The sequence below is a fragment of the Lolium perenne genome, chromosome 5 (assembly GCF_019359855.2).
Source record: "Lolium perenne isolate Kyuss_39 chromosome 5, Kyuss_2.0, whole genome shotgun sequence".
Lineage (NCBI taxonomy): Eukaryota > Viridiplantae > Streptophyta > Magnoliopsida > Poales > Poaceae > Lolium > Lolium perenne.
The window spans coordinates 154,197,746-154,210,219 of NC_067248.2; the positions used below are offsets into that span (position 1 = coordinate 154,197,746).

At 42.8% G+C, this 12,474-nt stretch overlaps 1 protein-coding gene across 6 annotated transcripts; it reads left to right on the forward strand.

The window, feature by feature from the left end:
- The first annotated feature begins 1,160 nt into the window (after positions 1 to 1,160).
- Positions 1,161 to 9,833, forward strand: LOC127300293 (uncharacterized). 6 transcript variants are annotated; one of them, XR_011745134.1, is made up of 3 exons: positions 1,161 to 1,919; positions 1,995 to 6,285; positions 9,394 to 9,833. XR_011745134.1 is itself a non-coding variant. In XM_051330393.2 (3 exons), the coding sequence occupies exons 1-3, from the start codon at positions 1,603 to 1,605 to the stop codon at positions 3,311 to 3,313; spliced, it is 522 nt and encodes a 173-aa protein (XP_051186353.1). In that variant the 5' UTR covers positions 1,162 to 1,602; the 3' UTR covers positions 3,314 to 3,809. The 6 variants fall into 6 exon arrangements, 1 of the variants encoding a protein (XP_051186353.1); XR_011745133.1 differs by lacking the exon at positions 9,394 to 9,833 and having other exon boundaries at positions 1,995 to 5,396; positions 6,145 to 9,202; XR_011745136.1 differs by lacking the exon at positions 9,394 to 9,833 and having other exon boundaries at positions 1,995 to 2,193; positions 3,036 to 3,809.
- The last annotated feature ends 2,641 nt before the right edge of the window (positions 9,834 to 12,474 follow it).

Below are 12,474 nucleotides of genomic sequence, written 5' to 3' on the forward strand. Positions count from 1 at the left end.
TTTTCCTAATAGCTTTTCCGCTCGAATAGGAGGAGGTGATGGTGCGCATGAAAATAGGTTGTTTTCAATCAAACCCCATATTCCTCCAACTTACCTATGTGGCATGTGCTCGATCAATTATTCTTCTTTTTCGAGAATATACTATGGAAGGTGTATTAATTATATAGAAGGGGCAAAAAAGCTCGGCAACACCGCAAGCGGCAAATTCAAGCTGCCAACATGGGGTGGTAGCTCTCCAACCCAAAGCCTACTCTCCTAACTGTCACCACAATTCCTCCGGCTTCAGGAAGCCAAAGCTATCACTACCAAAGAGCCTAGCTAGACGTCACCTCACATACTCCTCCTTGATCTTCGTCTTGATCGGTAGGACCGCTGGTCTCACCGCCGCGTCGAAGACTAAAAAAACACGAGTATTCATTGGCATATTATCTGTCTCCGTTCCTTGCCTTTTTTCTTTTTCTTGAAACGCAACAAAAGGTCTGTTTGATAAACCGGGAGTTGAAATATTAAAATGTACAACTAGACCAGTCTACACCCCCCCCCCCAAGAGTCCAACTTGTCGCTTCCTCGTTGATCCTATGTGGTAGAAAACCCTATTGGTCATTTCATTCCAAGCTATCCGGAAGTGAGGAAACCCACGCCTCAGGGATATGAGCGTTGTTCAGGTTCACAACACTCAGCCATCAATCTTTAACATTTAGGGGACTAGTGCCTACGCTCAGGTGAAACGTTTTGCCACGATAGCCAATGAATCCCTTCGCTCCTGCTTACAAGGCTCGCTCGTGTTTTGTCCATGTCCGAGGTCAGTTTGATTGTCCAAGAAACTGTTTAGTTCAGCCTATGCTGTGTTCTTGGCAAGGAGCAAGATCTCCCCTACGTGGCCAACATTTTACCGGAGCCTCCCAAGCCCATAAGTACTATACTATTTGGCAACAAACTTCTTTTTTGTGAGAATTTTGGTCCCTTTTACGAATTCACCTCGTGGTGACACGTATGCTACTTTGTGGTTAATTTTCGAGGGATTTTACCGGTGTACAAGTTTGGGTGCCCTCTGGAAATTTTTGTGGTCCGGTATCTTCTCTCCTGCTTTGGCGCTGAGTTTTGTTGGTACATCAGTTACGTGGCTTTTGCTGTTTCCGTCGATTGCGTCGTGGATTTGTCCTGCCGCACCGCTTTGACCACCGCTCTAGAAGACTCAATCCCTCTTCCCTTGCCCTTTAACCGCACGAGCCGCCCCTTCCATGGTCAGGTCCTCCGACACCGTGGTGGTCACCGACACGCTCCCATCATCCCCCACCGCTGCCGTAGCTCTCCTCCTAGACGGCGTCCCTCGAATCAGCCGTATGGTTCGCCGGGTGGGCGCAACAACGGCCATCAGCGCTTGTGGCAGGCTGGCAGCTCCAGATCGGGGGCACTAAATTGCCTCAGGACCACCCTGCTGCCGCCTCCGACGCCATGGGCAAGGTGGAGTGCAGATGATAGTGGCAGCGCAGAGATCCCTCTGTAGGAGCGGAGCTGAGGCTCACGGACGGACGGCCGGCGTGCCAGTGGCGGCGGTCCTCAGGATTGGTACTCCATGAGCAGCTATTCTTCCTGACGGGGATGCAGTGGGAGCGGCGACAACGGCCGCCTGGCCACCGCGTCCCTTTCTCGACTTCAACAAGGCGCCGCCGCCGTTTTACCCAGGAGAGAGAAGAGGAGAGGCGGGGGTCAGGAGCATCCCCGACAGCACCAAGTCGACCATGGCCGGTGTGCCCATCCCCAACACAGAGATTTTGGCTCCCACGGGCCACAAGTGCAGGTGCCTTCAGAGCAGGTCAACCACGTGACCTTCAGGGTGAATTCAGGGTCGCGCGCACGTGGGTCACAAGCGTTGCAGCGATGCCGGCGACCACTGACGCAGGAACTCCGGCATCCAGGTAAATCATTGATATCCCTGCACTTTTTACTTCCCTCATTAGATAATTTCTCCCATGTTCTTTTTCTTAGTTCAGTCAAGTCATGCCATCAGTGGTTCACCACATGGAGCGGTGGGGTACTACGTGCGTGGAATCACTTGCTGGTTGCCGTCAATCATGGCAACATGCTCCTTGCTACTGGAGTGCGTGCTACAGGTCTCCTACGGCGCAGCTCCATTCAGCGACAAACTCAATAAACTTACTGAAGGTTTACCCACACCTAGACTTCATTCAGGTACGTGGCCTTACCAAATTCCTATTGTTTGTACTGTGTATACTTGGATAGGAAACATTGGTAGCTGAAGGCAACCAATTGTTTTAGTCCAATTGTGCATATTCTGTGTTCATCTACTACCTATGTGTAATTTAGGCCTTCTCATCTTAAATCTCAGCCATCAATTTTTCTGTATTTAAAGATGCAGTTTGGTGAAGTGGATTGTAAGATGCTCATCGTACTCCTCGCATTTAGGGATTGTTTTGAACTAAATTGATATTTTTTCTTTTTATTCAAAGTCACCAATGTTTCTGATTTTAGATTAGATTTTTCTTACTTCGATAATTTATCAGGTAGTACTACAAGAATTTTCTACTATATATATGTTAGTTAATCTGTAATCATTAAACTTTTGTTCGTCCAAGCCCATATGATGATCGATGCTCTTAAATTTAAATGCATCAATTAGTTCCAGAATTAGTGGAAGTGTATTTTTGAAATGATCCTCACAACAGATGTTGATCAAACAGCAGCAGTGTTAGCATCTTAATTTTTTATTTAGTTTAGAAATAGGAAATCTTCAGAGTAGAAGCTACAAGTCTTTGCAAATTTTTACAATTTAAATATAAAGTTAGGCTGAACAATTAATCATCTGGAGAGTACTAATCAACCAAAAGCTTTTGTTTACAAATTAAGAGAGACGGTGATTAGCTATTTCTGGTTCTTATCTTTTGTGTAATTGGTCGAGAGAAAAAATGTAAAAGGAGGAATGATATTCTTTTTCTATTTTGTACCTGCCAATTGAAAAATTAGTAGATGATTAAATTAATAACCCGGAAACTGCCTCTATTTTGATTATCCAGATGAAAGAGCCACTTATAATGGTGCACATCTGCTTCAGATGTACGCTTTCCTAGAGCAAGGTGGACGTGTTCGATGGTTTATCTTAGGATGAATAAAGATATGTAACTTGTTAGCGATCAAGACTGACCAGTATTTGTTTACATGTGGTTGGCTCATGTCCTGGTCTCCTGGATCACATTGAAAACCTAGCATATGTTCTCTTGCAGATTTTCTAATGTGCTTTTCCTGACTGGCAAATTAGCTTACACCATCTGTGTAGATTTTTTTGCAGGAGTAATTCAATAGTTTGGAGCGTGAGAGACCACCAAAAAGTTCAGAGGAAAAAACACTGAAAACATCTATTGTATGCCCATTCAGAGATCAACATGTCTTCTTCTATAGAACAAGTTTCCGTTGCTGTTGTTTTCATAGGGGTTTGTACTAGACCATGCTATTTGCTAGGCACAAATGAATCTATCTTGAAGTATTTGTGTCTCCATTCATTTAATTTCCGAAATAGAACATCAGTTTCTAGATGGCACCCGGATGATGATGTCTCCATTCATAGTGCTTTGTTTCTTTCGTTAGCAAATTCTATAAAACATTTATGAGGAAGTATACAACCAATTATTCGAAGTGGCTTCAGTGTATAAAACCCCTTCTGACCAACTGATGGATGCATCTACTGGTTATTGATAGATTTGGGGTTGTGACTTCTGCACTCTAGCATTATATCTTTTAGTTGTCCTACGATGTAGCACTTGATGTTGGAAATCGAAGCCTTTTTTTAACTACTCTATCAGGTGGGCCAACTATCATATATGTTTGCTTTATAATGTTAACATGTATAGTGTACACGGATTTCTTATGTTTATGCTATCAATGGGAACACGTATCTACATTTGCTGGGAGGACTATGATGTGTAGCTTTATGTATGTGCGAGTACAATCTTTTGAATGTTGTTTTAATGATTAGTTTACTAATTTTTTTCTCTTCTGGATAATATGTGCACCGCCATTATTTTTGTGGCTTCATGAGTAATGTTCGAACTTAAATTCAAATAATCTTTAATAAACTATTTGCACTGTCTTCTTCATGTGGTAGTGGTCCCAATTAGTTTAAGTTGCGACTGAGCAGTTGAACAGGTTAAATTTCTGTCACTCCCTTTGGACTCTTACAGCTAAACCGACTTAATATATTGCTCCATTTGAATTCTTGGTGATCATTGTATTTTGTTCTTACTCTGGGTCTCCATAGAAATGGTAACTAACTTTTAGGTTGCTGCAAAATAAGCACATATTTTGAACTTACTGAAAACTAAGGGAGCATGAATTCAGAATTGATTGGCAACCTGCTTCCATACTTGGAAAGTTGGAAGTTTTGTGATAGTATTGTTAATGCATGTAGTTGTGTATCGTGTGAAGTATCCAGGGGAATGAAGAACTCTATGGTTCACTAAATCTTTATGGGGTCATCGCTACAAGATGTAGAGTAATCTTCACAACCAAAATTGTAAAATGAGAGGGACAGAAATAGTGTGATCCGAGGACTCTACACTGCACATATTAAAAATCCTGAGATAGTATATTGTTTCTGCTTTGTCTTGGTATTTTTTTCCTGGTTGTTTTTATAGTGAAGTAAAGCGTCGTCACAACTTGCAGTTTCTTTTGATTATCTATTTTAAGGATTTCTGTTGTGCGGACTGAAGCATATATCTCGATTCTGCCCCTCCATTGTAAATGCCCAGGGAACTACAGACCACATTTCACAATTCTTTTCTAGGCTGCTGATACTGGACTATTCTAGAACTTTTATGTTTTCCAGCATTAGAAATCGTTCCCAGGAAATCAAATAGTAGGGCTCCATGTAGCTGCGATGCTAATACTGTAGCATAGTCAAGGTAATCTTCTTTTACAAATTATGTTGTTATTTAAGGCAAGTATCATTTTTTTCCTATCATTTTTGTATGCTCCTTAGTTGTATCCAGGCAGGTTCCATAGTTCATGGTCTAAATACATGGCCTCCGAACAACGCTTTAGTATGACAGTGCCAAATGTATAACTTCCAGGACTACATCGGTACATGTCATCTCAGAATCACATGCGCCTTCTTAGTTTACATAAACATGGACATTTATGTTGTAATTTTTTGTTCATACAAACGATTATGAAGGAGAAAATGCTTGCATGGTTCGTATGCATTTTTAGAACTTAGGTGCACTAAGTTATAACTTATTTTCCCATACCTAATGAATATCTGATGCATTGCCAGTATGCTACCCCATAGAACCTTCGCATTTCATCTCTGTGGGCAACTCCGTGTAGAAGTCTAAGTGCAACCTGTGACGCTGGGCAGTCATGTTGCCACAATTCAATTTCAGGTGCACAAGAACGCTACTCTTGCAGAGATCATGGCGCCACTTCATTATTCATATTTAATGTTTTAGTACTTCTAGATGTAGTGCAGAAAATCCAACGAAAAATGTACTTGCTATTCAAAGTAATGTTATTTACAGAAGGTAAGAAATATGTTAACTGTTCCAATCAAGCTAAGTGTAAAGGTGAATTTTGCAATAAATGATAAACCATACATTGCTATTTGGCAAGACCGAAAGTAGGTCTTCTTACCTTTATACTATTCGGAGTGGGATGTTCAGCCTAGGGATCTCAGCAACAATATGATACCTCGATATTTCTAGGTCCTTAGCAATAATATGATGTCTCAATAAACTTTAGGGTCTAAAGGCGCAATGCGATACCTAGGTACTGGTTGGTACAAGTAGACCACAGTTTCCATTTTTACTTGTAGGGCTGGTATGTTTTTTCTGTAGATTAGCTGGGCACAAATATCTCTGGTTTTCCTCAGTGTTTTCGTTCTTTTTAAATATAATGTAGTCTCTATTCTACTTCTCTTTCTGAAGATTAACCTACCAGTTTACCTATCCTTTTGTTCTGGAAATATTCTCTTATTTAAAGATTGATCAGCTGCGAACGACTACATGAGATTACTATATGTTCATGAAATACCATTCTTCTGCTATACTATAGTTTCCTATCTAAACCATGATTTTGTTCTTTGCGCAAAAGATTTCCAGTAATTTAATTTCCAGTAACCAATTTACCTTGTAGGTTTTCCATGGGCTACTGATGAGACAATCATATCATTAAGTGACTATTGCTTCAATTGCCCATTTGTGAACTGTTCTTCACGAATATCTTGCCACCAGCCATTCTTCTGACATATCTAAGATGCCATCGGCTAGGTAAACAGTAAGTGCAAAGGTATTGTTGTCATTCGTCAAGTTTGTTTGATTGTGTAGGCATTATGACGTTTAGCTCACTTTATTTGAGATATCCATTGCAAGTGGTAGGTACTTCTGGCCTCACTGCCGTATTTCAACCATGTTCTGCAACAAGTATTGTTTGACATCACGAAGCACAAGGAATTAATTGAGCTTCTCACTTACATGTTTGAAAGAATATAACAGTACAGTGCTCACATATTAAGAGGCACACATTGCATGACTAAACAATATGCGGAAGATGCAAGCAAACCTATAGATTAATATCCTTCCACCGACACATTTACTTGCGTATGCCATGCCATCAACCAGAGAAAATCCAAACAGCTTTGTATGCTATACTTCTCTTTTGGGACAAGGGGAGGGCCATGAAACACCAGGAAACCGCTTCCATCTATCAGTCACCATACTGGCGCGGCGTGCCGCCGCGCCGATCATTGCTAGTGTAGTATAAACTTTGCAGCACCTTACCCTCAACAACTCAGCTCAGGTCAACACAGTGGTATTCTCTTGGCCTATGGATCAACCAGTAGCTATGGCGTTATATAGAGACGCATAAACTGCAGCAGTTAATTGGATCAAACATAATATGGTGAGGAGGTTGTTGCACATATCAACTGAACATAGGCAAATGAGATGGTGAGCCACGAGCCCACGATAGCTCCTACGCCCAATTAGGCTCATAAATTACAAGTACACTGAGCACTAATTAACCACATCTGATTTGGTACCGTATGAATAGTCTGCACAGCTAGCTGCTAAATGGAGCTAGAAATGATAGGTGGGAGCTTTTTTTCTTGCAAGAGTACTCCTAGTCGTACCATGTAAAGGACAACTGAAACAATACAGGACTACTCAACTCAGCCACTCTAAAAGACAGCACCACATACACCTATTTCTTCTACAATTCTTATGATTCATTGAAACTGAAACCAACTTTATCCTTCCTACATTTTATCTCTACAGCAGTTATCATGTATAATGATTTGTTTTTGGTCGCTACTCTCCTAACTGACGAGCCGGAGAGGATACGAATGTCTATTCACCCTACCACCCATCTTCCTTCTAGCTTCCTTGATCAACGACGAGTAAAGATCCCGGAAAAGATCCAAGGGAGTACAATAAACTTTATATTCACGTCTTGAATAATGAGGGGGGTAAAGAAGAAAGTCCGATTTCTCTCTCCTTTGCGGATATGCCCTTATTCAGCTCTTGAAAGAAAGAGAGAATGATCAAACTCAACTAGACGGCAGTTCCTCTTGTTCAAACCTCTCTTGCCGAGTCTTCTCCTCATAGCGAGTTTCGCTCTCGCTTCGCGTGTCCTATACTGATTGTTCAAAAAGAATTTGTGAAAGACAAGTGTTTCATTCCCCTCCCTAACCGTTGAAATTCGAATTTTCCGCTAGCTCCTCCTTTGTTTGGATTATAGCCTTTCTTTGGGGATTTACTAGAAAAGTAAATCTTTCCCGTTTCAAATGCTACTATATCTTCGTGGGCAGGAAGTCCTAAATCTTCTTTTTCCGGTACTCCGTACTCTTTTCTCTCGTCGTCCTACTCTCACTTCTACGGACCTTCTAAACATAACGAGGTCGGTGAATCGATGTGGGAATTGATAACACGATTTTAGAGTACACAGATCATCAATGACGAGATTGGTGAATCGATGTGGGAATAGATAAAATGATTTTAGAGTACACAGATCATCTAGCGGGTATTTCTTTTTTACGTTTGCACATTGAGTTGCCTGTAATCCATAGGCGCAACAAACCTTCTTTCTTCTTTACAAGAAGAGCTGGTGAGGCATGAATTAGGTTCTAGAGTAACTCCTTGATTATGGCTTCAATTTCATCTGGTGATGTGAATACCTATATGGCCTTTATTTCACTGGTTGACTATCGTGAAGTGAATCTGATGGTTACATGGTTTTTTAGGAGGGAGGGTAGTGGGTTCTAAGAACACATAGAACGAGGACCAAACATGCTCGAGTCCTCTTCTACATCTTAAGTATCATCCCACTCCAGTGGATGTAGTTTTCAGAATAGCTTTGATCCCTCCATGTAGAGCACTTAGGTCCATCTTCACGTCAGTAATCTACCACACCTATGCTAGAATTCAGTATAGTCCCACGAGTCAATTGACAAAAGCAAGAAACAAGGTTGTTCAACAAGGTATTTCAGGTATAACTGATCATGGTTGTTCTAAAAGCAGTCAATTGGTGCTTTGGAGAGCTGCCAGAGCCTTCAAGAGATGCCGAAGCAGATTCAGTATACACAAATTGGCCTATCCTAAACTAACATGAGGGCATACCCAATGCACAGCCCTAGAGGTACTGCCTCACAACTTTAGTTACGCGCAAGATCCGCCACGCTGGCGCCACCTCATCACCCTGGCCCCACACGTCAGCGACCGGGCTAGCGTCCCCTCCGGTGAGAATCTCCACCAGATCCAGATCTGGATGCTTTCGCATCCAGGCCCCTCCACCTTTCTGTTTCTTAACCCGCAGTCCCTGCCCCTTACCGTTTCCAAGATAACCCCCTGCTTCTTTTTAAAATAAACCCAGGGTCCTCCCCCCGACTGAAAATGATTTTCGGGTCCTTTCCCAATTAAAGAAAACATGTTTATCTATTTCTAAATAACTAAAACTATTATGTTAATAACTTTTAATTGGTAATTCGAAATAAAAAGTGTTCTATATGAAAATTGATCAGAAAAATGAGAGGAACATTAATATGCCATCCATGCTTGCTGTTGCATCATGCATCATATAATTTCGTGCTAGTTTGCATTACCACCTAATATGTAACATATGTAATATGTGGGATATTATATAAATGTTGTCCCGGTTCCATTTAATTTTTAAGTAGCGCACCCTTGCCATGTTATGCCATGCTAACAACCACTTAATTTTGGCGGTAGCAAATGCAACTCCAACTCTAAATTATTTGTCCGGGGTTCCGACTCCGCTTAAATTGGATAGTTGCATCGCATCATATCTGTCATGACATGCATGCACGCATCTTGCTCATGCCGGTTCTTTATCCGTAGTAGTAATACTTGCATACGTTGTGTGTTCCAGCATTTGCTTCTTTCCGGATAGGATCGCGAAGTGGTGTTGTGAGATACGACAAGTTCTTCTGCAGTTTTTCACAGGCGAGCCCTCTCTCTTCACCTATTATACATTCTCCCTCGCACTGCTATCCTTATGTTGCGCTTCTTTATCGAGTCACGTGTCCTATCCACTTGTTTACCATAATAATCATATATGTATCATTCCTTAACCATAGTCGTTGCTTGATGTTTGAGCCTTGCGAGTCGTAGGCATGTTTAGGCTCTGTTGTTTATCTCAATCTATTATCGGGATATGTTGGGTTGTTGGGAGGTTATCACATGCTATATCAGTTGTAGGAGATACACATGCTTTACTTAACTGTTAACAACTAAAATTGTAAGCAGAGGCATCTGTGAGCCCCTTTGCGAAAGCATTGGAACTTTGACTTCACTACAAGAAAAGTTCTGATAGACAACGTCTCAAAATCGTCCGCTAAGGGGTATTTTTCGTCGCCTATGGGCCTAACCCGACGATATGGGTTCTGTTGTGGAAACTGCGTCAGGCAAAGTCCTACGACGATTTTTTCGGTCCGTCGCGCTTGGGCGCCCTTCCGCCACGGAAAATCGGACCGTTGCCCAAGTGTTTCCGGGAGCCCGTTGATCGCCGACGTCATGCAACCGACACGTGGCGTACGCCGTTAATCGGCGATTAACGGCGTTAACCGGCTGAAACCCCGTGGTAGATGGTAGGCCCACACGAGGCCTGCCACGTCTTAAGCGGGCCGGCCCATTAAGTTTACGGGCCGGGCCAGCTGACTTAGTTTGACCGGTCAACTATATAGCTGGGCTGGTCCATTAGTTACGTGGGCCGGGCCTAACCTCTAAAGTTGACTGGTCAAAACTTTAATGGGCCGGCCCACTAAGCATGTGGGCCGGGCCGAATGCACTCGTTTGACCGGTCAACAGGCAAAAGGGCCGGCCCACAAGACATGAGGGACCCACTTTCCTGTTATCGGGCTGGCCCATTTAACACGTGGGGTCCGCCTTAAAGCAAGTGGGCCGGCCCAAAAAATTATTGGGCCGGCCCAATTAGCATGTGGGTCCCACTTTCCTGCTATCGGGCCGGCCCATTTAGTACGTGGGGTCCACACTAGATCAACTGGGCTGGCCCAACAAGCCAGTGGGCCGGGCCAAAAGCACAGGTGGGTCCCACTTTCCTGTTAAAGGGCCAGCCCATTTAGTATGTGGGGTCCACCATATAGCAAGTGGGCCGGCCCAACAAGATAGTGGGCCGGGCCAAAACACAGGTGGGTCCCACTTTCCAGTTAAAGGGCTAGCCCATTTAGTATGTGGGGTCCACCATATAGCAATTGGGCCGGCCCAACAAGATAGTGGGCCGGGCCAAAAACACAGGTGGGTCCCACTTTCCTGCTAAAGGGCCGGCCCATTTAGTATGTGGGGTCCACCATATAGCAAGTGGGCCGGCCCAACACGCAAGTGGGGCTGGCAAAACACAGGTGGGTCCCACTTTCCTCTTAAAGGGACGGCCCGTTTAGTATGTGGGGTCCACCATATAGCAAGTGGGCCGGCCCAACAAGATAGTGGGCCGGGCCAAAAACACTGGTGGGTCCCACTTTCGTCTTAAAAGGCCGGCCCATTTAGTATGTGGGGTCCACCACAAAAGCAATTGGGCTGGCCCAACTAGTTAGTGGGCCGGCCCAGTAGTGGGTGGGGTCCACCTTCAAGCAAGTGGGCCGGCCCAATTAGAGTGTGGGGTCCACCGTAAATCAAGTGGGCTGGCCCAATAAGTAAGTGGGCTAGCCCGTTTAGTTGTTGTTTATATGCCGGCGTAATAGGCGCTTTAGGATTTTGCGGGCCGGCACATATGTGATTTCGCTTAATTTGGCCATTTAAGGGATGGGAATTCGTGATTTAGATACTGAGAATATTTACGCAGCATTGATTTCTGTCGGATAGCCTCACTTACCACAAGCACCAAAGAAAAAATGCGCGAAAGAACTATAAAAACTAACTAAATATTACATCAGCTGCAAGGCTTTGAAAAAATATTACAGAACCCAGAGAAATTGAATGGTAATTAAACCTAGCAATACAATGAAGCGATCCGGCAATCTTTTAAGTTGTCCATGCAGCACCTATATCTGAAACAAAGACATTACAAGTTAAGACAGCAACTATGGAAACGCAAAGACACTGCAATATTGTTTGCCAAAGAATTTGGAACTCATCATTTCGTCGTTATAACATGATCATTGTAATGCGCACAATAAGCAAACAAAGAGTGCATGCCGCATACCAACAACCAATATAACAGAGCATGTTAGAATGAAACAAATAGACTTACTACTGTCCGAGTCCCATGCAAACCAACATGTTCAGGGAGTACAAAATTGGCATGAACAACATAGTAGCAGGCTATAAATTTTGTAACAACGACTGAGCAAGATGAAGTTATGATGGCTACATCTACAGAGCAGGGAATGTAAACCAAAAATAGAAGTTACGATGGCAAAAGCTAAAGAGGAGGGAATGTGAACCAACATGTGCCAAGTGCAATTACTTCATTTTGGCCGTGAACTAAATAATACTCCTGAACTTATAGTGAAGGGGATGCAAATCAAGATGTTTCGGGATATAAACTTGTAATGAGCAACACATAGAGGATAGTTAATCTTTGGAGCTTAGGATGGACCAGATACAGAATATAGTGGGATCACTGTGAACTTGTATAAGAGGGAATGCAAACCAATATGTTCAGCTTTCCATATGTGAGCGTCATGCCAAGTCGAGAAACAAGTCAATAATGCAGCTTTTGAAGAACAAGATGGCACGCAAAATTATTATCTAGTAGTATGACAAGTTTATTTGTACTACGGGCTAGATAAGCGAGTGATAGCATGCCAAACTAAATCCTTACTTTGTTAGCTTACAATGAACTAGATACAAAACAATGGCATCACCTGTAGTACAGGGAATGCAAGCCAACATGTTCATGGAGTAAAAAATTGGCACAAACAACATAGTAGCAGGCCATAATTTTTGTAACAACGACTGAGCAAGATAAAGTTATGATGGCTAGATCTACAGA

Coding starts and splice junctions, on each gene's coding strand:
- LOC127300293 (XM_051330393.2), top strand. CDS start 1,603: ATGCAGTGGGAGCGGCGACAACGGCCGCCTGGCCACCGCGTCCCTTTC. Junction 1,920..1,994: donor GCAGGAACTCCGGCATCCAG/GTAAATCATTGA, acceptor TTCTTAGTTCAG/TCAAGTCATGCCATCAGTGG.